We start from the raw sequence: 27942 nt of genomic DNA on the forward strand, positions 1-27942 counted from the left end.
TGATTGAGGAGAACAATCCTCAATCAGTTTTGAGGCTATGCTTTTACTTCATATCTTGTGTCAGGTGTCATGAGTGTGAAGAGGGAACCTAATGCGGTCAACGAGAGTATATTTATAGTATAGTAGTTAATGGCTGAAAGTCTCTCTTTAAAAATAAACAAATAAATAAATAGTTGTAAATGGTTCAATTGAGGGAGAACGAGGTGCACTCGCAGTTTGCTCGTTTGTGTTTGACCCCGTCCCAGCTTTTGTGGAACGTGTTGGAGCCATGAAATTACCTACCTTAATGATTAAAAACAATAAAGTTTATCAGTTTGAACAATAAATATCTTGTCTTTGTAGTGTATTCAATTAAAAATAGGTTGAACATGATTTGCAAATCATTGTATTCTGTTTTTATTTATGTTTAGCACAATGTCCCAACTTCATTGGAATTGGGGTTGCACATTGCAATACAAAATACCACCTGGTCTTTTCTCCCCTTACTGGCATTGAAACATCATTATGTTGTCTGCAAGGTCACCACAATCCCAAACGGTAAAAATGTTTATTTTACAAAATGCTGTGAAAAGAGCTTTAGATATAGTTATAGATTATATTTCCTTGGAACTGTGGGGATGATGATGAGTCTTCGCAGAGGTGGCTCCGCCCTCATGGTACAGATTCAAATTATCTGAATATATTTAGTGTCTAAGGTCAACTAGGCACTCAGAGATGAGCATAGAGAATGAGACAACTCAGAGACAGCTGGGTGGAGGGGGAGGCAGGTGTATATGGGAAGGATGCTGAAAATAGGAAGTCTACGCGTCTGTCTACAGTTTGGCCATTCTGGCTGCATTGAGGCGCATGGACACGCAGGAAGCACCAGCAACGTAACGCATCTCCCTCAGCATGCCGCTCCACTGCTTCTTGTCGTTCTCGTACCTAAAACAGGGGCAAGAGGACAGTCAGAGCTCTGTACTATCATGTCTTTTGCAATGTGCTGCCTTATAAATAAAGACTTACTGCCAGACGTCGGTGACCTCTGTGGGAGCCACCTCCTTGTTCTCCATCTCAATCATGGTGAAGCCGCCCACGGCGTACAAGGCGCTGCCTGTACTCACTAAGTTGACAGAGCTCCTCTCCTGGGGGAATTCAGTGAAGGGCTCCCACCTGGTGAGATTCAATCAGAGAAAAAAGGTCAAGCAGAAAATAAATTAGAAGTATAGTTAAACATAGTACCTACTTGTTTGTTGCAAAGTTGTAGATTTCACAGGAGGCAGTCAGACCTCCCTCATTCACCCCACCAGCCACGACGATCTTGCCATCATGAATGACACTCCCAAACATTGCTCTGGGCGTCTTCATGGCCGCCAACTCCCTCCACTCCGACTGCTTGTGGTTGTACACAAACATCTTGCTGAGAGCTTTGCTGCAGAGATATATTGTTGTGATTGTTGCTTTTTGGTTCATCGTTTATCAATTTGCAGGTTTGGCCAAAATCTACATGACTGATTTCCATGGAATGTTTTGGAGGGGTGGCATGTGTGCTGAGAAACAATCCAGTATATTTGGGTAACGATATGAATAAAAGGGTCGCTACAATAATTTCTTTTCACATTTTGCCGTTAAAGTCTGCTAAACTGGGGCAGAGTGGTACACTGACCAACCAGATCCAGCATATGGAGCTGCACCTAGAGGCCTGAAGTGAAAGGACATGGCCTTGTACAAAAACAAAACGATTTAAAAAAAAAACTTTTTTTTTTTTTAATTAATCATTTTGCTTCACGTATGGAGCCCTTCATTTGGCAAGGCAACATATTTGATAACCTACGAAGGTGTTCAAAATGGATGATGCATTTGAACCACATGAGTTCTGGCTGCCAAACAGATAATAAAAATATTATTATGAAATGTTTTATATTGAAGACAACGTAATGCTGTTATGTTGTTCAGGTTGATGTACTATTATTTAGACACTGGCTTATCCTTTTTACCCTTTATATGTGTGAACTTTGCTCACTTTCTTTCTGAAAGAATACAATTTCTCCTGGACTAATTATATGTAGCTTTTCAGCTTCTCTTTCCATGACGCGCACCCTGTCAAGCAAAACTTCACGCTGACACAGCGATGGCTGCTTCACACATACAGTGTATATATATTTCTCCACTGGAACTGACACCTACTTATCACTTGCTGTGCTCGACTGATGGCCGAATACGCAAATACACAGAAAGCTTTTAATCCTGAGACTTAAGGACTTCTTTTAAAAGAAACATTTTCTTGCGAGACTCTGTTTATCTGATGCATTACAGCTGCAGTTAGTGCTGCAGAAAGAAATTAATCTTTACTACCACAAACTTTATTCACATTTCATTAGCGCAATACTACAGTATACATTATACATATTTATGATGAGCAGTAGTCTGTTAGGATGATATGAAAGAACAGACGAACAGCTGTATCTCATGACAGTGGATGATGTTTCTATTGTCTGTGTCGCTCTCACGCACATACACATGCACGTATGCACAAACACGCACACACATACACAATACTCACTTGTCATCTGTCTTGCCGCCAATGCAATAGACCAGGCCCTTGTGGGAAACAACAGCATGTCCATGGATCTTGAGGGGAAGCTTCTTAGTCTCACTCCACCTCATCTTCCTGGAGGAGGAATAAAATCATTTAAAACAACACAGTCGTGCTGTGCTCTCTTACGAGGATATCAGGGTTAAATGAATGACCTCAATCTATTTGAGTCAGTACGAAATCTTAAAATGTCTAAGGTTAGAAAGATTAAAGGAGAGGAAACAAGAAATCTACTAACTCGACGTCGTAGCACATGACAGAATCCAGTGACTCATTGGTCTGCAGGTCTTTTCCAGCCACAGCGAACAGCAAGTTGTCACTCTCGCCAATGCTGAAAAGGCATCTTGGAGAGGGCATGGGCGGCAGGGCGACCCAGTCAGAAGCAAGCGGATCCAACTAGAGGGAAATATGTATCTGGGTGAACTTAGAGGAAACATAAACCTTCTGAAACATTTAGTGTGTGTGCAAGGATTGCTCTCCATTAAGGCATGGAAAGAAAGCCTCTACCAATGGCTTAACTTTGTGTAAAGTGAAAGACGCACCAGAAAATGTGTGTGAATGCAGCCAATAATAGTCATCACTGAACAACTTGCAAAAATATCCCCTAGGGCAGTGTGGGGATGACATCAGAGCAATATACAGTAATTTCACACTGAGATGGTGCCATATTTGGGAATTGTTACCTAATCAGTTCTGAATATACAGCACCAAAGTGCAACAAACATTTCTGTAACCCTATTGAGAAAAAAAATATTCTTTTTGCCACACAATTGCATGAGTGTGAATGTTTTCCAGCATTCAAACAATTACATTTCATTGGCTAAATATACACACATATTCCATCTGATAATCTACGAGCAATATGTAAACTTAAAGTGTAAAAGTTGAACACGTTGAATAAAAAAGCTGCCTACCAAGTAGAAGTAACATTGCAGAGGCACATCCTTGTTTTCTTCATCCACAAACAGACCCCCGATTATGTAGAGCTGGTTCTTTTGTGACGTGAGGCTGACATGGTTGCGTGGCACCTGCTCTGACATGGCTGCCAGAAAGCACTCGTTCTCGTTCACGTCGTACGCCACCGCCGCCGAGTCGTTCACCATCAGGATGAAGTCCCGTGTGTACATACCATGCCTACGATTGTCATTCAAAAAGCCAGGGAACGGGCTAACCTCCTCCTCCTCCTCGCTTCCTTCCTTATTGGCCCCTTCCTTTTTCTTGGGCTTCTCTGGCAGTTTCCCCTTGAAAGCCTCTCTGATAACTTGAATTGTCTTCTGGAGTTCTGGGTCCGCCTTGATTATCTCATCAGTCTCCACTTTATCTTTGAAGTACTTCTCAGGTAGCAGGCGGAAGCGGATACAGTTGAAAGCATCTTTCAGGACCTTGATACGCTTATCCTTGTCGTGGCGAACCCAGCCCATGACTGATTCAAACACCACCTCCTCCTTCTCCACATTCAGCGAATCCCCACCAATGATGGCAAACAGTTCGTGGGCTGCCAGTCTGAGAAACTCCTCGTCTTTATGTAGCAGCTCAAAGTGGTCAGCGATAAAGTTGCGAGCGGCGATGGCAAGCCGGGGACAGCTGAGCACAAGGCCCATCCTGAAGATTGCCATGCAGTTTCCCAAAGAGATCTTCTTCTGTAGGTAGTTGACGCAAACAGTGAAAACCGATGGGATCTGAAATTTGTTGGCAACAGCAATTATATCCTGAATGTTGTCATCTGTGAGGTCAATCTCAGCAGAGTAGAGGTACTGAATGATCATGTCCAGGATTGAGGGGTTGACATCCTCCAGGACCACCTCTTTGGTGTTCTCCACCTCCTTCCCATCTTCTGTAAAGAAGATCTCTCTGAAGTAAGGGCTACAGGCGGCCATGATCAGTCGATGGCAGGGGAGGCTGCGGTCGCCAACCTTCAAGGTGCAATCAACAAACTTGTTCTCATTCAGCAGCTCTTTCAGACCGTCCTGGAGCAGAGTGCTCTGAAACAGGCGCAGCTCCTCCTTGATGGCAGTGGGGTCCATGGTGGTGGGAAAATGTTGGATGAGCAGCGGGGCTCTGTCGAGAAAGGACGGAGATGTTGAGCACAGGTCCTTAAGGCACTCAATCCTGGCTGGAAAGGGCAGTAGAGAGAAAAGTGTCGCAGTGTGAAGACCCTGCAATTGAATCCAGCCACCCCTCTAAATATAGTTGCCCCTGCCTACCTCATCTCCCCAGGAATCCGCCTGCGTCAAATCGCTGCGCAGCACCAGCCTTGCACTGGCCAGCAGCTGCTGTCCCAGACAGAAAGAAGCAACTGGCTGCTGAGGATATGCCATCATGATTCAGCTCTCAAAGTGTCACAAGTCCAGATTAGAGTGAAGACAATAGTGTCAGAGCCCTGGAATAGCTTGACTTGACTAAGGATATATTTATAGCTGCCAGTGTTACATACAAAATGGGGATGTGAATCAAAGTGTAACTCACCATACATACAAGCACATATATTTTGACAGTGACAATATCCCAGTTAAGCAGCAATCAGAAAAAGAAATTATGATATCCATTAAGAAGGGAAACCGTATAGACAGTCTTACAGATTCAGCATACAAAAAAACAGATTTTTCTCCCACTTTTTACAAGCGGATATGGCCAATTAATATTTTTTTTCAGTAGCAAGAAACTTTTAACTTTTAAACACAACCACAATTTGATTTGTGGTTTTGATATGCAGTGCAGCGGCACGGTGAGTGACTGGTTAGAGCGTCTGCCTCACAGTTTTGAGGACCGGGGTTCAATCCCCGGCCCCGCCTGTGTGGAGTTTGCATGTTCTCCCTGTGCCTGCGTGGGTTTTCTCCGGGCACTCCGGTTTCCTCCCACATCCCCAAAACATGCATGGTAGGTTAATTGAAGACTCTAAATTGCCCGTAGGTGTGAATGTGATTGCGAATGGTTGTTTGATTGTATGTGCCCTGCGATTGGCTGGCAACCAGTTCAGGGTGTACCCGCCTCCTGCCCCTATGATAGCTGGGATAGGCTCCAGCACTCCCGCGACCCTTGTGAGGAGAAGTGGCTCAGAAAATGGATGGATGGATATGCAGTGCTGATACACAGCACATTAGGGAAATTATAGATTCACATACTTTATCAGACCGCATGGGTATAAATATTTGATACTGGTGTATATATACTTGATCGTACTCATCAATGGTACAATACATCACAGTATCTAGTTTGTCCCGCTCCTAATACAAAAGGATGCTTATCGGCATGGCTTCAGACTCATTTGTGTCAAATTAGCATGTAACTAAATTATTCATTATTATCGATTGAGCCATTTGTTTTACAGATTTTAAATCTTTGATGAATACATGCACTGCAACTTAAGTATCATTACATTACATTAACACCACTGTCAATGAGGTTGTTTTTATTGCTGTTTATACATTTGCATGATTATGCAAATACCATTCAATTTATTTTAAACTTTGTGGAGAGGTAAAAGAACCCCTAAAAAAAAAGAACATCTCATTCTTTTTTAATTTTGCAAACTGGGGGTAATAGTTTCCTTAATTTATTTGTGAATAACGCAGGTGTGTTAATCACAAAATTTCAGGCATGTGTGATGGAATGAGCATCAGGAATGACCATCAAAATCTATCAAAAGCCAATAGTCCCCGTGCAAAATAATGCGTTAATTATGATGTTTAACAAGAACCAGAGCAGATCCTTATGTTTGAAAAACTAAGCACTGATATATCCAATGGTTGATCATTAATGCAGCCCTATGGGGGGCACAAGTCAGTGCAAACTGTAGGCCGGTCCCAAGCTCGGATAAATGCAGAGGGTTGCGTGAGGAAGGGCATCCGGCTTAAAACTTTGCCAAACAAATATGAGCGTTCATCCAAAGAATTCCATACCAGATCGGTCGTGGCCCCCGGGTTAACAACGTCCGCCACCGGCGCCGGTGGAAATTCAGCTACTGTGGGTCGAAGTCGAAGAAGTGGAATGTCGTGAGGGAAGACATGAGGGCAGTTGGTGTTCGAGAGGAGGATGCAGGAGATAGGCTTACATGGAAAAGGATGACGCGCTGTGGCGACCCCTAAAGGGACAAGCCGAAAGGAAAAGAAGACGTTGTAATGGTTGATCATTACATTGCATTAATGGTCCACCAATGCAAGTTTCAAATGACTACTTATCATTAGTCGGGTGGGACAGATCATTACAAAGCGTTCCAAAAATGAAGCAGTGCAATTGGTGTGCAGCAGCTGTGAGCACTAACAGGTGACCACCACATAAGCACACATCCAATAAGCATTGCCCCAACTACTCTTTCACTATGGTACACGTTTTTTGTCCAACAAACTGTTCAAATGCACAAACTAAGGCAGTGAATGTATTTTTCATTGAAACCAACTGCTGATTTGACTGGATCAAGGGCATCCTGGATTTCTCTGTTCTTCCTTTAGGCTGAAAGTGTGTGAGGAGTGTGTGGAGTTAGGTAACATTTATCCAGTGGATAGTCCTAAAGATAGATCAGACTGCATACGCCACTAGTCGAGGAGTATCTCACATGTAATTTAAGCAGAAGGGAAGTGCGGAGTCTGTTGAAGAAAGCTGTGCCACCACACAGACAGAACTGCAGGGAGTTCAACAGGCGAATGTATCAATCAGTCCTGGTAGAATATTAAAGGATTGTAATTTAATTCTTAAAAATGTGAATCTCTAGGGATTTTAAGATAATTCTTTAAAATATATTTCTCAGCTGAAACAAAGACTCTACTAGTGAGTATATTTTGTTTGGATTCCAGAAAACTATTTACTCCTGGATGCAAAAATTCTTTACTTATCTGTTCACAGTTAAACTGGCTCCATCCAATTGACAGTCCCCTTGTTCTAAGTACTGTGGAACATGCGCCCTGATCAGATATCTGTCATGCCTAAAACAAGTAACGGCAACAAAAAGCAACTATGCAGCTCATTCAAGTAATTGGTGCACCCAAATACCTGACGCTTAAAGCTTGAATTCAACTGGGACAAAGAAAGCTTCAATTAAATACTATGAATGAAGAAGACCAACATTTTCTCTCCTAAAAAGGTTCAATTGGTCTGTTCCAACCTTCTTGATAGAAAAGTCATTGTCATACAGTCCTTAGCAGGAAATTGGTTGCTTATTAGTGGAGTTAGTTTTTATTTAAAGCACACATTTTCTTCCATATGTTCATAGTACACTGAAGAGCAGCATGTACAGACACAGCTAGGACAAACGCTATAGCCTGTCTACTTACGTTTTATTATATCACTGACCACCCCTGCTCCCCCATGACCTTGTTGACAATTGCCCAGTAGGAGGCAGTGAATTCAAGTGTGTGTATGGATGTGTGTTTGTGCGCGTGCGAGTGTGTGCACGTGTGAGTGTGCGTACGTTCGCGTGTGTAAACATCCAATAAAAAAAAATCTGCTTTTACAATGATATATGAAACAATGTCAAGTTTTTTTTTTTCCAAAGGCACTTGAATGCAGAAACTAGTAAATAAATGTTCAAGATCAGGAATTTATATTTTGCTAAAACTACGGTATCGTGAGGGGCTTCGTTTCCACAGTGTATTGCTTACTCATGTTTTAAGCAAATACTGTGATTTGCAGCTTCACACAGAGACTATGAAAAAAATAAATCTGGTCCCATGGGGAGAAGAAATACCCGGCCTCTGTTCCTGAGTAGGAGTGATGAAAAATGTTGGACTCTGAAGCAAATTCAGAATCTATACAGTGCCTTCACTCAGCTTCCTAAAACAACAAAACATAAGAGAAAAACAAAACTGTGAAACAGACAACCAAAAACTGACTTCAGGACTACTTTTATAATTGTATTGTACCAGTAGATGTGGTTTCCACACAAGTCTTCTTGCATTCCTCCTCTGTGTCAAAGCGGTTCTTGTTACCGCTGCAGCCTCCGAACCAAAACTGAGCACATGCATTGGCCTGCTTGTCATAGTACCAGCGGATGACGTATTCGCGGCACAAGCCCTGATCTAGAGCCAAGGCACAGCGAGGGTCCAAGGTTGCGGTCTCTACATAAAACATGATGAGACAAGTCAGTGAAAAAGCTCTTTACCATCTGTTGTTGACCTGTCCAGCAAATTGCAACTGAGAGAGGTCTGCACTGCTCTTGGATGAGCAATCACGACACAGTGACCTTTGAATGCATCAAAAATCCATCCATCCATTTTCTGTAGTGTTTATCCTCACTAGGGTCGCGGGCGTGCTGGAGCCTATCCCAGCTATCTTCGGGCAAGAGGCGGGGTACACCCTGAACTGGTCGCCAGTCAATCGCAGGGCACATAGAAACAAACAACCATTCGCACCTACGGGCAATTCAGCGTCTTCAATCAACCTACCACGCATGTTTTTGGTACGTGGGAGGAAACCGGAGTACCCGGAGAAAACACACGCAGGCACGGCGAGAACATGCAAACTCCACACAGGTGGGGCTGGAATTTGAACCCCGGTCCTCAGAACTGTGAGGCAGCTGTGCTAACCAGTCGTCCACCGTGCCGCCTGCATAAAAAATGATTGGCTTCACCTCATTACCACACCTTGTCAGCCACAATATGCAGACTACACATGACATGGTACAAAACTATTGGGATGAGGAATGGGCTTTATGTATGTTTTTGAACTTCACCACAGGCCTACCCCTAAATAAAATTTAGTGCTACCAATTACTTTAGGAAGTGACTTAATTAGTAAATAGAGTCTACCTGTGTGTAATCTCATGACAGTATAAATTCAGTTGTTCGGTGACGACCTCAGAGGTTTGTTTGAGAACATTAGTGAATAAACAGCACCATAAAACCTAAACGAACACACCAGACCGGCCAGGCATGAAGCTCTAAAAAAGTTTCATGCAGATTTTTTTTTTTTAATCATGTGTATTAGATTGATAAAGGTGTGTATCAACAACAAAATCGTATGTAGTGTTCAAACCTATCAAATTTGAACGTCTCGTACGATTTTACCATTTGGCTGCAACCAGCAGAGGGAGCAATTCAATCAGGCCCAACTAGTCTGCTCCCTGTATGGAGACACAATTATACTGAGGGAGCTGGAGCACTGCAGACGCCAAACAATTGTGCATTGCCAACTGCATGACAATCAGCTCAGCAAACCGATACACTACCGGTGGCCACAGCTACACAAATTAGAGACATGAAAATGGAAGTAGAATATAGGAAGTCTTTCTACGAGATATAGCGATTTGTAGCTTGATTTTGTCCATTTATCTCGAGGAACATTTGTGATGTCACAGTTTCTGTTGTACCTCATTAGTTAATTCCAAAGGTGTTTTAATGGGGTAGCGGTCAGGGCTCACAAATGCACACCAAACTCATCCAGTCATTATCATTCTTAATCTGCATTCTTGTTGTTGTGATATGTTAAAAGTTTTGAATAACTGATTCAACCATGGACCTAGCTTTGTGCATTTGGATCTCGGTCATGCTGAAACAGAAAAGAGCCTTTCTCAAACTAATAAATTAGTCAAGAGGCATGTTTCAATACTTGTGAGGATGTATGACAGCAGCAAAAAAATTACATTACAGCGATAACAATGGCCTGTTGAAACCAACTGCAATATTTGAAATCTTATTAGTAGAGTCTACCTTTGGGAAGAGTTGGTCTTGGTGCAGGAACATACTTCCCAGATACGCCTGATGATGATGATGTTACATTCACTGAGGAAGAGTCTTCTCTGGAAGAAGGAATAGGTTTGAATGCTGTGCTCCCATCGTTAAAAGTGTCCCCACGCTCTCTCCCCCAGTTTGTTGTCCCTGGAAGAACTTGCTATTGGCGAAAAGGAAAAAAGGTTCATTACAGTTTATCCTTTCTGTAATAGTCTATACACATTTACATTGCAATGACTGTCCATACTTGTCCTGTACTGGATCCTTCATGGCCATACTGGATGCTCTCCACCTTGTCCCCATGGTTCTGGTTGTTGAACTGACGGGTGTTCAGGAGTTCCCAGTCATTGGCAGGCTGGTACCCACTGCCGCCTTTGGCATACTTCCCATTGTTACCATTCCTGCTGTTGCTATGGCCATTGTTTACATTAGTCAGTCTGTTATATATAAGGTCTCCATTCTCGTCCTCACAGAACTGGCTGACCAACTTGGATTCCAAAGCTGCGACAGAGCGACAACATAAAAACCTCTTATTGTGTGCCCTCACTGTGAGATTTGTCACCTAGACTGAGCCAGCCACACATTCCAAAGAATCATCACTTCGATTTACAGCTTTGCATGGTACCTCAACAAGCAGCTAGTATCAAATTATTTCACTAATTTAAGATTCAGATTTATACACTGATGTTTGTTTTGTAATTGTAAAACAAATGACATTGAAATGAAACATTTTGTTGCTCCAGGTGTCTTAATAACATGTCTGTAACACGCTATTGTCAAAATACAGCAAGGATCAAGAATGACAGCACCCTTTTCACTCTTTTATCACTGACATAAGCCGTTTTTGAAGGGTTAGGGTTAGGGTCCCCCTTTACTGTTGGGTTTTGTTACCATGATGACTCAGCACGGTGCTAAGGAATGGCTACTTTTTGAGACCCGAGTTTCAAAACGCGAGTGTTTGGATTGTATTTTAACCTGTAGAGGCAGCACGTCATCAGCAGGCCTCCAAATTATATTGTTAATTACTGTAGAGGATGCGTGCTTGTGGCACCAAACACAAATAACCACCGCTCCAAGGTCAACAACGAGGATTTCTGGTCAACGTTGCCAAACATTTATGCTAACACTGATAACCGAACCACTGCTTAAGAAGAAATGAATGAATGAATGAATTGCGTAAATCAGTGATGAACAGTTCATAATGATGGATAACTGGTTTAACTTTATGGTTTGTGTTTTTACCTGGTAAGGTGTTGAAGTCATCAATAAGAAACATGTGATCGGAGTCTGGATCAGATGCAATCAGGTTGAGCTCCCGAAGAAACTCTGCCTGTGTTGGATCCGAAGTGTTGACAATACCGAGGGCAAACATTTCGATATTGGCCGCGTGAGCTTCACGTACGGCAATACCGAGCTTCACTGGCTCCCGTTTGTCCGCCTGTCCATCCGTAATAACAATGGCAACTTTACTGACTCCCAGGCGTGAACTGTAAAAGGCTTCCTGGGTCGCTTTGCGGATGGCCGTACCAGTGTAGGTGCCCTCTCCCATGTATTGTATGTTCCTAATGGCCTGTTTGATGTCCTGTTTGGTTACATAGCGGGCCAGGTTGAACACCAGCCTCACCTCCAGGCTGTACAGTACCAGGCCAATCCTGGTGGAGTTGCGGCCCACCGTGACTCGGTCAACCAGTGCGTTGACAAAGTCCTTAATGATCTCAAAGTTCTCGGGACCCACGCTCTCTGAGCTGTCAATGACAAACACCAGCTCCATAGGCCTCTCCTTACACTTGATCCCACATCCTGGAATAAGAAAATGAGAATGAAAACATGACAGTCAAATAGATTAAGGGGAAGTATTGGAATTTGATCCCGGTGGTGGCTTTCATTGACAACAAAAATTGCAGTTGCACCTAATATTATTGAAAATACACTACTGTACTCACACAAAAAAAGGAATACTTGGCTTTTGAGTGAAACATCATGAATCTAAAAGGCACTACATATAACCTTCAGAGTTAAACTTTTATTTCAGCCGTGGATCACTAACGTTTTGTGTGTAGTGTATAATTTGTGGAGTAAAATAAGTGCTTTGATAATAATTTGGACAAACAACTTACCACAAATTTCTCTGATCAATCTAATGACGTCCTCCCTCTGTAATAAATACACAACTCACTCAACACCCCCATAGATTAGATTAGCATTTGCATCCAAAGATAAACAGGATGAAAAAGAGAGACTCACTGTGAGACCTGCTTCTCCTTTGACACCAGATTGACCCTTTGATGAGAAAAGAACTTTAGTACTGACACATGGTTAGGTTCATTTATAATGAGCAGCTTTGCAAACAAATTGTACTCACGGGTTGCCCTGGGTTCCCTGGGTCACCCATATCTCCCGTGAAGCCCTTCAGGCCCCTCTCCCCTGCCGAACCACGGTCACCCTGTCACAAACTCCACAATCTCAGCAACAGAATAACTGTATTACATTTTAAAAGTCCAAGATTGCAAGCACTTTAGCTCCAGGAAAGCCTTCTCCAGCAGGCCCCCTTGGTCCTGTCACACCCTGGATCCCCTGTTCACCCTATAAAAATTACATGGACAAACAAAGAAAATAAAAAGTTTTCATTTTTTACAGGCAATTGGGGGACTATGACTGAGACAACAAATAATAATCTACCTTTGGTCCCTGGACTCCTACTCCTGGTGGCCCCACTGGCCCCAGGGGGCCCGGTCGCCCAGGATGACCCTGCAGTACGGAGTATACAGGGTAGAGTCACATCTTTTTGATTTGTTACTGGGGTTGAAAACAGAATTGGCAAAATGCAAATTAATCCAAAGATATTTTTGATGATGGAACATCAAAATCTCATATACTGGTACTTTGATTCAGGCTGCAACTTTGTCTGTCATTAAAATGAAACATTAAAATGACAAATACTGATGCCATAATTTATTAACAATTATGATTAGGACTGCCACAAGGTAATGTTCTTGACAAAATTTAGAAAAATGTGAAATTCAGACAAATTTGGACAAATTGAAGTGAAATTCTATAGGTTGGCAGCGCTGCTGTTTCCTTTTCTATGATATAATAGTTATAAAAATGTATTTTTGTTTTTACATGTTCCTGCTGCTGATACAATCTGCAAAAATGCAGGTCTAGAACCTGGAGGAATTCTGGAGGGGATATTTGAAGGCATATGTATGTTACATCTGTTAGGCTTCCTAAGCCAAGCATCTAATCAGACGTATAATTAACCTAAATAACATGAATAACCTAAATACATAAATTGAACCTTACGCTCACTAACTAGAGCTAAAATGTTACAAAAAGATGTCAGATACACTGAGACCAGGTTGTGCATCATTTTTCTAAATATGTTGGACAAAGATTGTTTCAAATTTAAAAACGTACCTGAGGTCCCGGGAGTCCTTCACCTGGAGATCCCGGTAAACCAAGCAGCCCTCGGAAACCAATATCCCCCTAAAGCAACGAAGACCCAGTAAAGACAGATGTGCGACAGGAGCAAAGCAATTTCCAATTAATACAGTAAAATCATAAAAAAATCTTCTGAAAGCAAATGCCTCATTGCAGTATTTGTTATTCATCTTCAGATTCAAACATTACTTTGAAATAGACAACCAGACTATGTCTTTATCTATCACAGTAAATGCCTTCATGATTTTTTTTTAAGTAATATTTACTTTCCCATTGAATTTTGAATGTCTTGCATGTTATAAAAGCCCTCACCTTTGGACCAGGTAAACCTATCCCTTCAGGGCCGGGTTCTCCTGGAAGCCCAGGTAGACCAGGGGGCCCCTGAGCAATACAAAACATGAAACTATCACTAACACGCCAGGGATTACATATCCTGTCAGACGTTTTGTACCACCAGAGGTCATCATTGGAACTGCAGCGGCTCTTGATGTCCTTACTGTATTTACTTAACTTTGATTTTAGCCAACTAATTCTGGTTCATATCTCAAAGCAGCTAGCAAAATGTTGGGCAATCAATGATTAAGTGGCATGTTAAAGGCTGGAGGATGCAACAAGTTGGGAAGAAGATAAATAGTGGAGGTATACAGGTTTATGTGCAGACAGACAAGTCCATGTGTAAATCACCATCGGGCCGGGATAGCCTTCTCCTTTTTGGCCAAATGGACCGGCAGGGCCTAGATCTCCATGGTCACCCTATGGTACATGGATACAGTGCGTACAAGTCAATCCATGGAAAAGATGCTTTTCATTTATGGTAGATTGATGGTGGTGAAAAGGAAGCACAACAAGATGCATGGTGTTGCTATTTTTTACATTCAAGTTCAATCTGCTCAAGTGCAGAGTGGTTCATCCTTACAGTAATTTGTGTATAGAACCTGCTTGTTGTAAAGTAGAAATTAAGCATAGAGTACAAGCAAGTGAGGTTTCACCTTTGGACCGGGAAGCCCATAGCCGGTCTCCCCAACCGGACCAGGAGGGCCATTTGGACCAACATCACCCTAGAACACAAGTTACAGCTCGTGTTAGTGGGAACTAACTGCTGACTTCAGTATCATCTTGTCTCTCTTTTCACAGCCTTTATAAACAAGCATTCTGGCTTTTGAAACAGAACTTACCTTGGGTCCCATTACAAAGCGTCCTGGTAGACCAGGTAAACCCACCCTGCCTTGTGACCCTGGTTCACCCTTAATAATTTAATGATGACAAAACAAAAGAAGGTAAATATGTTTTGCTTGTCATTCCACCACCATTCATGCAATTATAAATACTTTATCTGTCGTTGCAGTACTGAAACTGTCCATTTGGAAGTGTATTCCAATGACAGCGAAACAAATCCTCACCTTGGGTCCTAATGGGCCACTAATGCCAGGTGGCCCAGTCAGGCCTCTTATTCCCCTTTGACCTTGGTCACCCTTAATGGTCAAATGGACAATACAGTGATGAATTAATTATGGAAAGGTCAACAAGGTCCAACGACAAATTAAGAGAACTTTTTTACCTTTTCACCCTGTGTTCCAGTCCCAGGTGACCCCTCCGGGCCCCTCAGGCCTGGAGCTCCTGGCTCACCCTGAAGTCACAGAACATGTCCTCCATGACAAAATCTACACTTAGGTCCAGAAGTATCGAGACAATGACAGAATTTTTATAAATATGCCTTGATACACCACAACAATAGATCCAGAAAAAAAATCATCAAGACAATTGATTAATTTGAGAAGTTTTACCCCCAAAATACCCACCCTTTCATCCATTTTCTAGACTGCTAATCCTGTTCAGGGCTGCATGGAGCTGGAGGCTAATTCCTGCTGACTTCAGGGCAAAACACTAACTTCATCACACAGAAATTTGGTATTTATTGTATAGTGAATCTTCGTCAAAATACATTTGAGTGAAATATTTTTCACTAGTCACGTCTGGGCGTACTCAGGGTTTCTTGGGGCGCTGGTGTGGGGGAGGGGGTGCAGGCGGTGGATTCAGAGCGTCAGTGCTGTTTCCTGGTCAAAGAGGTTTGGCTCCTCAGCCCTGTCCTCCCCCAGGTTTTTTTATTGCATCACACTCATACCTCTTTTTTTTCGAAGGGGGTCTGGCTATAGGGCAGCAGTGCCCAGAACACGAATCCAATTAGACATTTTATTATGCATAAAATAACTTCTTTTGCTTAGATTTTCTTACAGCTAGAGTCCTGTCTTCTGTTATTTTGATTTAGTTATTTCACTGTCACTCCCTTTTAAAACCTGTCCACCTGAATTTTTCAATAAATAGCCCTCAAAATACAAAGCCATAACAATAATCAAAGCCATTGTGGTGGTGTATGAAGGCAAAAACATGAATAATCTTTGGGCCTAACTGTATTTTAGATTCCTCAGAGACTAAAGCAATACAACGCTAAACATTACTTTCTGTCCAGGCGCTCCATCCTCCCCTGGCAAACCAGGTAACCCCGATATTCCTGGTGATCCTTGCTCACCCTGAGGACATGTCATTTTACTCATTGGAAATGTTTTGCATCATGTGAGACTTTAATGGAATCATTGCTGCAATGTGATCATCACACACACCTTATCTCCATGTTCTCCCAGTCCTCTCTCTCCTGGAGAGCCAACATCACCCGGGAACCCCTGTTCTCCCTGATTTAGACAGGAAAATATGATCAGTACAGAGTGGCCGGTGGTCTAAATTGTGATTCTTTTGACAGTTTTCATTTTTTGTCTGATTTGTTGACCACACCTTGGGTCCAGGTAGGCCTTCTCCCGGTGGTCCACGTAGCCCTCGTGGCCCTCTCGGACCTTCAATGCCCTGTAATGGGGTGATTTATGAGCATAATCTGAGAGTTGCAATTGTGATAAAAGTACACAATACAGTGTGACATTGACTTGCCTTCTCACCCTGGATGCCGAGACCTGGTAGGCCGACGAGGCCTGCAGGACCCGGAGGACCAAACTCCCCCTATAAGAACACAAGTCAGTAATGACACCAGCATGGAAATGTCGGTAGGTTGCATGACACTTCATGTGTTATACTCAAATATTGACTGGCCCATGAACAACCCCTTCACAAAATCTTGTGGAAATCTTTCTTTTTTGTGTAATCCTGTGGTTTTTTTAGCATGTTAAGCATAGGTTTACACAGGAAGACACAACACTACTTAATTGATTTCCACAAAACTTTGAACAGTAGTATGGCATGGCCCAAACAAACGACCAAATAATATGCATCCAGTAATATCAAAAAGCATGCAGGTACATAACCGTATTTATATATGAATACATCTTAATCAATATAATACCTATCAAAAAATATTGTACATTAGGGAACCAGTACAATTAAATGTTAAAATCACTACACACAAAGAAACAAGCGATTATGTGTGCCAAAAATGGGTCACCATGAAATAATTTTTTTTTTTTTTAGCACATCTGACAAATAGAAATATCAAGTGTATTGCATATGTCACTGTAAAGTATATGGAGATCACTGGAGAACACATTTAGAACCGCTGGAAATGCAACTAATCCAACTTTCCCACATTTATCAGTTTGAAACAGTGAAGCTTCTCCACTGCTGTCCAAACTTTTAGCTCCATTCATCACCTGCCCTTGTCCTTTGCCTATACAGTATAGAACCCCCCAGAAAGGTCATTTAGTTGTGGATGCCAACTCATGAATGTAGTCCCAACTTTATCTTCATGCCTTTGTGAAACCTTCTCAACCAGACTTCTTATTTATGACCTTTTCACGTCTTTACTGTACCTTGCCTCCTTTAATTCCAATACCCGATAGTCCTCTGGGCCCCCGGGGCCCCTCCAAGCCTCGCTCCCCCTATGAGTAGTGAAAAAGAAGTTAGTCCATGGAATATAAATATATGAAAAGAACATGTGAGCATAAAGACAGTCAAAGCTAATCTCCTCAAAGAGGTAGTTGCTAAGATGTTGATTTAATTTATAATGATGACCCTCTTATATTATCCTGCCACCTGAGGCACTAATGTGTGGGAAGAAATGTAATTCTGCTCAGAGCTGCTGTGAATCAGCAGCTTGTTCAGTCACGTAAAGATTGCTTTAGAATGAAAACACCATCTGTGAGTCCATCATCAAGTCTTCACTGAGGGAATACATTCCAGCGTCATTTAGAACAATGACGAGGGGTTTTGCTAAGGCACTCAACATCTTAGTTTACTTTCTATAAGCCTAAATGTATATACAGTACAGATTGATTCTCTGCAACTTTATTTATTCAATGGCTAAAAGAGTTTACGAGCAAAAAATGGTACAATTTCATGATGCACAGTACACTGCCTGGTCTGTCGGACTAATAATTCTACTATACACAGGACTAAACACCAGCTAGCTCATGTGTCACACCATATTGTCTCAAGATGTCTGTTGACAGTCATGGAATCTGTTCACATGGCTGCTGCAAGCTCACACCGTCCAGTTAGCACAATCAATGGGCAGGTCTTATGTTGAGCCAATGGCAGGCATGTTGCTCTTCTGAATATAAATTACCAGAAGGGCTTTTCGTAATTAGCGCTTGAAAACTTATTTGTCATCAACCTTCTGCCATAGCACCTTGGGATCTGGGTCTTGGCTCAAGGCAGTGAATATAGTTGAGTTGCAAATTCATGCATGACATCAATTCTGGATGGATTAATGGAACAAAATAAAGCCTATTCCATAAAGGTCAGATTACATACCTTTGGGCCAGGGAGACCTTCTCCCAAAGGCCCCCTTTCTCCTTGGATTCCTTGTGGCCCTTGAGGCCCCTGAACACAACAAATCAGTATAAACAGCTGCAGGAGATACAGTTTTCTCACTTACTTTTCTGGATAATGTCATGTTTGTAGAACGTTTTAGAACCAACATTTCCTCCCAAAAATGTATTTAACATGAGAAATGTTCAAGCTAGAGTGCTGACCTTCAGGCTTCAAAAAATTTTCATCTGCTAAATCAGAGAACAAATGAGGTTTTCATGGATGGAATTTATTTTGGATGCAAGGGGGCGCATTGTATAAGGAAACTGCGCGGGCACCATGATTTACAACCTCGTCTGATGTGCAATGATTCAGACATACGTATTAGAACTTAGAGCACGCTAACACTTTAAATTCCAAGGAAGTTAGCACATCTTGTAAAATGTATCAAATAATATTTAATGTTCAAACTGATGAACGTTATTGTTTTGTTTTCTTTGTTTTTGCAAATATTCTCTTATATTGAATTTGATGCCTGCAACACATTCCCAAAAAGCTGTGTCAGGGGCAACAAAAGACTGGGGAAGTTGAGGAATGATCAAAAAACACCTGTTTGGAACACGCCACAGGTGAAAAGGCTAATTGGAAACAGGTAAGTGTCATGATTGGGTATAAAAGGAGCATCCCTGAAAGGCTCAGTTCATTTAATTTTATTTATTTTTTGTCCTGTTCGGCTGCTAGGTCAAACAGAAAGGGGAGTCTGCATTCCTTTTCTGCTGGAATAGTTTTACTGTGCCACAGTTTTTAAGATGCCACTGTGGTTCTTCGTATTCTGATGGATTCTTATTGAAAATTTCAGTCGGACAGAAGAAAGTTTTAAAGGGGAGTGACAGAAGAGACAGTGAAAAGATAACTAAATAATATACAGTAGGAAGAGAAGACAACAAAAAACAGGACACTAGCTGTAATAAAGATAAGGAAAGTAAATTCCGAGTACAATGACACATTAGATTCAATTGTTGTATGAGGATGTAGTGCTACACACAGTGAAGGAAGGACAGGACAATATAGGATAGGGCTGGACAGGACAAGGACAGGAGGGAAAGAATGCAGGACAGAGGTCGTGGACCCATCTGTACAACTGCAGTGTGGTGGGAGTGGCTATGTAAATTCGAAACATCTTTAGAAACAGAGTGCAAGTAAGGGGATACCCAGGATGTTCGCATAGTTATGAATTATTTATCGCAATGAGTGAGTGGCCCCACACCAAACGAAGTCCCAGAGGTGAGTATCTGTGCACACATGCAAGGGAATTGACACCGTCTCGCATGCACAATAACCTTCAGAAGTGATGTGTAATTGCTGCGCCTGCACTGCTGGGCCCTACCCCACCCACCCAAGAGGTGGGGTCAGGCCCAGGTTGTTTGTTTAGATGTGCCCTGCGATTGGCTGGCGACCAGTTCAGGGTGTACCCCGCCTCCTGCCCGATGATAGCTTGGATAGGCTCCAGCACTCCCGCAACCCTTGTGAGGAGAAGCGGCTCAGAGAATGAATGGATGGATGGATGTTTGTAGTGTATTCAATTGAATACAGGTTGTAAAGGATTTGCAAATCCTGTTATTCTGAGTTTTTTACTTTTGACACAACATCCCAACTTCATTGGAATTGGGGTTTGTTTGATGACATTTCTAATTATAATGAAGTCATTAATGTGTAGATTTTCATGATCAAAATGTATACCCACTATTTGGCCAAGCGGCTAGAGGACCTACATCTCATAGCATGAAGCAAAATAATTTGAATCATGACAATGAGTTAGGGAATATGCAAATAGCTGGGCACTTGTAAAACATGTTAGAAATATTACCCATTCAGAACAAAATTTAGACAAAATGTCCTGGTGACAAACGTTCCTGTGGTCGAAATGAAAAGAAAGAGAGACTTGAAAAATTCTGATAAAAACATAACCTTATTGATGGAGTGGCTTAGTAAGCTGCCAACATTTCCGTTCTTTGTGTGGGATGTTTTTTTTTGTTTTGTTTTTTTGTTAATTTGTTTTTATTACTCACCAGTGGTCCAGGCTCACCAAGGCCCACTGGACCTATTGGCCCTGGTTGCCCCTGGAGACCGACATTACCCTGTTGAGTTGAGCACAAACAAGTAAATCAAATACATCCTTTTTAAATGGAGAATGTGGTTCCAATTCTTGCCTACAGTCAAAAGGTCTGGGTTCGAGTCTCGGCTCAGGCCTTTCTGTGTAGAGTTTTTATGTTGGCCCTGTGCTTGTGTGCGATATTTACAGGTACTTAAATTACCTTTAATTACATTATACAATAATTAATTATTTTCATCTGTGATGACAGTGAACATGTTAATGATTTCTCACAATAATTAGAATTTGATAAGGTAGGAAACAGGTAAATATCAATATGCAACATTTGATTACTGTAAATAGCTGCAAGTGTTTACATTTTCAAATGATCACTTCTCCAACATTACTAGGAATTCTCAATAGTCCATCACTGGTGAGCTATTTTTAGAACAGGCCCCCAGGGCACTAATGTAGTCCTTGGAGGCTGCCAGTGAACACCATGTTGATGACCTCTGATAAGGGGCATCCTGCCACTGGAATGTATGGATGAATTTGATGAAACATGACAGATTGCCCCCTGCTGGTCTTTAAATGTAATGCAAGTTGATGGAAATGACTGCGAATATCGCATACAGGAATTAATGGAGAGTTTAACCTTTTGTCCTGGGAGCCCGATTCCTGTTTCCCCTTGGATTCCAGGTGGGCCACGAAGTCCTCGTTCCCCCTATGGAAAGAAAGACATTAAGTGAATTGGATTTGTGGAATCACTTGGACATTAATGGACATTTGAAATATAACACTAACATCATTAACATCCATATATTTTGCATAATTTCATGTCTCACGAGAGACGTAAAGAGTGGAAATGAATTCTGAGTTCTTTCCCTGGCTTTTCCAGACAAGTTGGAACAACGCTTAAACCTCAACATTAGTCTGCTATTCAGGTGATACGGGACGACAGGCATACAATCAACAGACGCATTCTTCCAAAAATAATGAAGTAGTGAATAGTGGAGGTGGAGTGCAGGCTTGTCGCGCAATTGGCAGTTACAAAACACAGCTGGGGGCTCAGAAAGTAGAGAACACACAAATTGGATGACAAGGTCATAGTAGATGTGATACTTAAGAGGGGTCATTCATTCACTCTATGGAAAAAGTGTTACAATATGTAATCAACTGATGAGTTAGCGGGTTTTCCTTTGAAGAACTACAATGCATGGCAAATTCTTTCCATTTTCAGTTTAGATACGTGGATTGGTAAATATTTCTAATTTAGAGATTTGTCTTCATGGTGTATGTTCTCATGGCGATGAATATGCAGCACATCAGGTTCCAAAGTCACTGTTTTTAAACACATGCTTGGTGGAGGACCTCACACACACACACACGCAGTGGTGTAAGGAGAGATAGAGTGGGGTTGGTGCCTTGCTCAAGGGCACCTTGACATTTGTCAAGAAGCAGACAAGCAACTCTTCAACAACTAATTGCCATTCTTACATTTTGTCTGCTGCAAGACTTCAATCGTCACCCTCTGGTTCGAAAGTCCTTACAGATGAGCTAGTCAGGTTTTGTGGCGTCTTTCTCGTCTGCAATGATGGTATTTCAGTTTTTTTTGGGCAATTTGGGGAATTCCTCTTTAGTAAATTGTTAGAAACACAAATAACACTGTTGGGCAATTTTTCTGTGCTAATGAGTTCACTGACACGGACCCACTGACGCCATTATAAAACTGAATATTCCAACCAGAAAGGGACAGAGTTTATGCATGCATCACATCGGGTTTTGCAATCGAATGTGAGTTTTGATCAATTCTCTTGGAGTGGAGAGCGGAAATATCAAGTTGGACATGATGTGACGTCATTGATAAATACAAGCAGAAGAGCTGCTGGATGATGATTTACAGCTCAGTCCCTGAGCGCCTCCAATACAATTGATTGACAGATGAAATTTTGTATGCTTGGTAAGGTTCAAGTGTAAACATTTACTGTGCTTGCATTTTGATCTTCAATATGCCTCCAGTATTGCATATTCCTGGTCTGTGCCTTGAAATCCTCAATAAATTACGTACTTTTTTACCAATCACACCTTCAGGTCCAACATCACCAGGAGGACCAGGCAAACCCTGGAAGGTGAATAAATTCATGATCACAATGGGATAGTGGCATTGAAACCTATTGTAGCGTTACATGAAACACAACTGAACTTAACACCACATCACATTTAAAGGATGGTAGAACAGAGAAAAAACAACAACACATTTTTTGTGTTAGTACTTATTAATTTGACTTAACCAAAATTGTGACTTTGTTTAGTACCAACTGGAAAGAGATTAATGAAGCAAATAAATAAATCTGCTTTTGTCTTGTCTAACGTTGACTTTTACCTGAAGCCCACGATTCCCCCTGGGGCCAATGGACCCTTCAGGACCCTGTTAAACAGAGAAAGTTTGCTATTATTAATAGCAACGACCGATCAAAAACTGTTCATTTAGAATCAATATACTGTAAACGGTCCGAGATTGAATCGTTGAAACAATCCGGGAACAACATACTCTGTCTCCCTTAATTCCAGGTGAGCCACACTCTCCTCTCTCCCCCTGAAAGAGAATAAAACAAGAAGTCCAGACATGAAATGGAATAGCATGAGAACATCAAGTTTAATAAATCATTTATTTGGACATCCAAGCCAAGACTTAATGCAATCGGGAGCATTTTGGTTGAAGTCCTAGGCAAGTGAAGTAACTAAAGATACCTTCAGGCGGGATGATAACAAGATGAAAACATTTCGTCATAGTTGTTTGTAGAGTATACCTGCTCCCCTTTGGATCCTGGTCTGCCCTGTGTGAACCAAACAACCTTGTTAAGAAACCATGGTATGTACTCCACTTCTTACTCAGGATTTCTTACATTGCAAGCCTTGATTTAAAAAAAAAAAATCAAAAATCAAAGCCAGAGCTCACCTCAGCACCTTCTCGACCTGGAAGTCCGCTGAGCCCAGCCTCACCCTTAAAAAAAGAAGGATTTGGAATTAGGATTACAAGATTGTAAGAACTCAGGACTGATCATAGATTCCGTAGGCACTGATAAAAACAGGAGAGAAGTTAATGGATGGGCAGCACCTTGTGTCCCTTTAGTCCTGGGATGCCATCCTCTCCAGGACGGCCCTTCTTGCCCTGCACAGAAAGTGAGCAATGAAATAATTTTTTTTAATTGCTGATTTGGAAGTAAAAAAAAAAATAGCTGAGATTTTCAATATTTCCAAATTAAAAAATCTGTTTGTTTTTTTTAAGTCAATGAGTTATCGCTCTGTATGAGCATTTGGCAAGGCCTTACGATGTATTACTTGCAAATTGATTTCTGAGACCTTATTGTTTGGAGACAATCAAAGCAAAATTAAGGTATTTGATGTTTCACAGCTTTGACCTTGCCATGACGTTTCTCTTAAAGTTTTGACCTGTAAGAAGGTCTGAAGCCAAGTATTTTTGTGCTGATTTGTGAGAGTGAGAGTGAGAGAGTTGTTGTTGTGGGTTGATTCTTCATCCTTTCCTCAGCGCAGGCCTGCCGCCTTGACATGAAACAGCGTTTGCTCTGAGTATTGGGTTTAAAAGAGTAATTACTCCTTGAAGAATACATCAGTCAAGCATCTCTATGTGGCTGAGTCTCATGTAATCACTTTTGGCAAATGAAGAAAGCCAAGATGAAACAAATGCACATGAAATGTGAACTCATATGGTTGTGAATTACCAGAACATGACTTCACTGCTCTATTTGCCCGAGTAAATATTTGTTTAAGCCTGTTCTCAATAAAGTTAGCAAAGAATGCACAACATTCTCACTGCTGTAGGGAGTCTCTCCGAACCACACGATTCCCTCCAAACTTTGAATTATATTGCTAGTTGGCATCAGCATGTGTCTTTGTCTGCAAAGTCTCAATAAAGAAAAGAGCCAAAAGGGAAACTCATTGGTGTTTTATGTTGCAGTGTGTAAGGTGAATACTTACAGCTGGGCCGCTGGGCCCCCGCTCACCCTTCTCACATGCACACAGGCTCTGCACAAGTGGACACTTAAAGCACAGGTGAGGTCAGAGACAGTTAGAGGGGGCATTCAGGAAAACAAATTAAGTCGTGAGTGTTAGGACTTACCCCTTCCTCTGCCAGTGTGGTCTGCAGAGAAGGGGGCGGGGGGGAGACATTAACATTGGAGCTAACACACCATGATTAATCAGGTGATGTAGCTAATTACGCAGAGGATCTTTCAATACTGAAATTTGCTGTCAGGTGACACAGTGATGCTGTCAACAATGCTTAGTACAAAGATGCAAGCAATTATGGGTCCACAAGGTTGGCCCTTATCATTGTGTGGATGTGTGCCACCTATATCATCTGAAATCCTTACTAGACAGTGCTGTCAACTATTTTCTTGAGTCGTCTGAAGGATCTGGTGTACATGCTCATTCTTGCTCATGTCCTCTTTCTATTACACATAGTTTTCCTCCCGACATTTAATGGGGTACATGTTTGCAGCTACCAGATGTTGCATTGCAGTACACTTTACTCATAAAATTAGCAATGCAACTGTGATTTTCTTAGAACTAGCCCACATGCCCAAAGATGCCTTCCATCTAACTGAAATGCAGTGAGGGAGTGATTTACATTCTGCAGCTATACCAAGCTATAGGGATCCTAAACGCTGAATACTGGGGAATTTATCTCAATTAATCAATCAGAGGTTGGGCTATACTCCTTAGTTGTCCCCTGAATCTTTGTTCACCAACATACAAACACTCCACCTCTTATCCTATTCATTGTCACAGCGAGCCAATCCAAGATGACTTTTGCAGACTATACACCCTGGACTGGTCACCTGTCAGTCATAGGACACATAGGGTCTGACGACTATTCAGATTTACGCCATCACTGAGTGGGAACTGAACCCACGCTGAGTGCACGGATGTCAGACAAATGAATCACTACACCAGTGACCATACAAAGATCATTTTGTATAGTACACTGTGTGGTAAACCTGGATAGTCAGTGGGAACGGGGATTGAGTGAGTGGGGATTGAGCCCATGCCAGCTGCACAAAAGTTAGCTACTGAAACCCCTGTGATTTCATTATTGCAGTATTCCGAGTGCCCGTTTCTGTCCCAAAATGACAGTGCCTTCATTTGTACTTTGTACTTCATTCATGCAATGGTCAGATGTCCAAAAACGTTTCTTCATATCTTAGATGCTTTCAGAAACATTGAAAACAACAACAACATGTGAGCCATTTGGCTTTGATTATTGTGGATAAAGTAGAGTGGCATGTTCAAAGAAAAGCAAAACAATAGATTCTAATTCTGACCATCTGCTTTCGGCTACATTCCAGTATATATTTACTCACAATCTCTCTGATGACTTTTTCCACAATGCCTCTGTCTTGCAGGTTATGAAGGTAGCGGGAGTCTGGCGAGCTTGCAATTAGCCGCAGCTGGGCAATATTGGCAGACTCCTTGGCTTCAGGAGTAATTCCGACGGTGAAAAAGCGGATGCCCTGGTTCTTGGCATCAGCCACGGCTGAAGATATGTCTGGGTTCCTGGGGTGCGAGATACCGTCAAAGAGCAGAATGGCCACCTTGATGCTGCTGGGAGCCGACTCTTCCAGGTAGATGCGTGTGAGGTTTGTGATGGCGTAGGTGGTGTAGGTGCCATGGCCGATATATGTCATGGGAGCAATGCGGGCCTTGAAGCTGTCGGGACCCTGCCACTGGTTAAAGGTCTGCTCTATGATGACGTGGCTACTGTACTGAAGGAGAGCCGAGCGGGTGACGAGGCTGCGGCCGCTCTGCAGGCGGAGGCCCTGCAGTCGCTCGGTCACTTCTGATGCAAACTGTTTCTCCTGGGCATGATTGTCTTTGGCACTCTCGGAGCTGTCGATCAAAAAGGCTAATTCCAGACTGCAGGCTTCATCCGTAAGTGCTGAGAAGAGAAAGTAATCTGGAGTCATTATTAATACCTTAGTACCACTTTTACAATATGACATTACTGTTTAACATTCATCTTCAGCTCAGTACAGGGCTTTTTTTGTTTGTTTGTTTTTTAAATGCAACACAAATAACTGCCCTTAGTGAGCATGGAAACTTAAGTGGTCAGTCAAAACAGAGAATGATATATTATAATCGTCCTAAAATTTTTTAATTTAAAGTTCTGCAATCTGCTGTGCCATTTTCTAGCCTAAATATATAAATGTTTGGAAAATCTAAATGTTAACCACCCCCCCAAAAAACCCTTATTGTTACTTTTTTTCGGGTTTAATCACATGATTGCACTACCTTACAATTTACATTTCACATTTTTTGAAGTTTGCAAAACACTCTTAAAAAGGGGTTCATGAGTTTCATTAATTCACTTTTTTAACTTGATTTCACTACATTAAAACAATCTAAAAAAAAAAGAGTTAATTCGGACTTACATTTGCCATTATTTGGCACATAATTGGATGTATATTGCCTGTTACTCCTTTTGGAAGTCACCACCTCTTCATATCCTCTATAGTCCTGTGCCCAAACACACTGCAGCCCCCACGGGAGCAGAAGCCAGTGCACTGAGAGCACCAGCAGCATGGTGTCCTTGAATGGCAAGATATTACATTTAACCATTAAAAAAAGTTGAATACCGTCTGAGAACAAGCTGTAACAAGCTGAACTCACCATGTGGATGCTATCAGTCTCCAAGGTGAACAACTAAAGAAATGACCATAGGAGACAAAAGGTGCTAATAAGTTGGAGAATGTCTACATTCACAATTTGTTAGGTTCCATGTCCACAGCATCGAGCGTCCTACTCCAGGGCTAAATGGCGCTGGTTTGCGTCTGACCAAGACCATGCACGTATTGAGGTTTTCACATTTGAGCCTTTCTAAAAAGGTGCAGTAAGTGAACAAAAGACCAGCCCTTTTTCTGAGCTCACCCACTCCCATTTCTGGGAGGGGACCTGGCGAGGCACCTCAAGACACTCTCAAAAAGGCCAATGAGGGCTTTGGTACTTTTAGATAGCATACAATAACTTCATTTATTTGTGTGTTCATCTCACCTCAAATAACTGAAAACTCCAGGGAATACTAGTAATAAATTGTCACTGAATATGTACAGTACAGCTAAAATAAGGATTACTCATGTCACTGCTAACAATACTAAGCAGTAGTCAATAGTGAGCTGGAGCCTATCCCAGCTGACATTGAGTGAGAAGCACAAACACACACACGCACACACATACAGAAGCGTGGGGATAACCTGCAAACTCCACACATGAAGGCCAGCGCCAAGATTCTAACTCCAGAACTGTGAGGCGTCTGTACTAACCAATCTTCCACTGTGCTGCTCTACTTTGGTTCATTATTATGATAATAATGCTCACTGTTTACTGATGCTGCCAGGTGGAAATGA

General features: G+C 41.9%; 2 protein-coding genes across 7 annotated transcripts; both read right to left on the reverse strand.

The window, feature by feature from the left end:
* Positions 1 to 380: 380 nt before the first annotated feature.
* LOC133488617 (kelch-like protein 41b) lies at positions 381 to 4798 on the reverse strand. Its single transcript, XM_061796712.1, has 7 exons — positions 4780 to 4798; positions 3490 to 4688; positions 2814 to 2971; positions 2543 to 2650; positions 1226 to 1411; positions 1006 to 1152; positions 381 to 924 (listed from the first exon to the last, which is right to left on the reverse strand). Exons 2-7 carry the CDS (start codon positions 4597 to 4599, stop codon positions 813 to 815), a joined length of 1821 nt encoding a protein of 606 aa, XP_061652696.1. The 5' UTR covers positions 4600 to 4688; positions 4780 to 4798; the 3' UTR covers positions 381 to 812.
* Positions 4657 to 27390, reverse strand: LOC133488602 (collagen alpha-1(XXVIII) chain-like). Of its 6 annotated transcripts, XR_009791699.1 has the most exons (39): positions 27209 to 27390; positions 26971 to 27127; positions 25903 to 26477; positions 24660 to 24680; positions 24518 to 24580; positions 23637 to 23690; positions 23478 to 23522; positions 23329 to 23355; positions 23070 to 23114; positions 22902 to 22946; positions 22587 to 22640; positions 21174 to 21242; positions 20496 to 20564; positions 18430 to 18498; positions 17487 to 17555; positions 16615 to 16683; positions 16465 to 16533; positions 16296 to 16364; positions 16134 to 16205; positions 15236 to 15304; positions 15078 to 15149; positions 14853 to 14921; positions 14667 to 14735; positions 14362 to 14430; positions 13990 to 14058; positions 13654 to 13722; positions 12916 to 12984; positions 12751 to 12819; positions 12599 to 12679; positions 12481 to 12516; positions 12354 to 12390; positions 11479 to 12036; positions 10484 to 10737; positions 10216 to 10396; positions 8431 to 8625; positions 8256 to 8341; positions 6475 to 6656; positions 4780 to 4878; positions 4657 to 4688 (listed from the first exon to the last, which is right to left on the reverse strand). XR_009791699.1 is itself a non-coding variant. In XM_061796673.1 (36 exons), the coding sequence occupies exons 1-36, from the start codon at positions 27209 to 27211 to the stop codon at positions 8334 to 8336; spliced, it is 3618 nt and encodes a 1205-aa protein (XP_061652657.1). In that variant the 5' UTR covers positions 27212 to 27390; the 3' UTR covers positions 6750 to 8333. The 6 variants fall into 6 exon arrangements, 3 of the variants coding, with proteins under 3 accessions (XP_061652657.1, XP_061652678.1, XP_061652688.1); XR_009791698.1 differs by lacking the exon at positions 4657 to 4688 and having other exon boundaries at positions 4787 to 4905; XR_009791696.1 differs by lacking the exons at positions 4657 to 4688; positions 4780 to 4878 and having other exon boundaries at positions 4928 to 6656.
* Between the last annotated feature and the right edge of the window lie 552 nt (positions 27391 to 27942).

The sequence above is a fragment of the Phyllopteryx taeniolatus genome, chromosome 1 (genome assembly GCF_024500385.1).
Source record: "Phyllopteryx taeniolatus isolate TA_2022b chromosome 1, UOR_Ptae_1.2, whole genome shotgun sequence".
NCBI lineage: Eukaryota > Metazoa > Chordata > Actinopteri > Syngnathiformes > Syngnathidae > Phyllopteryx > Phyllopteryx taeniolatus.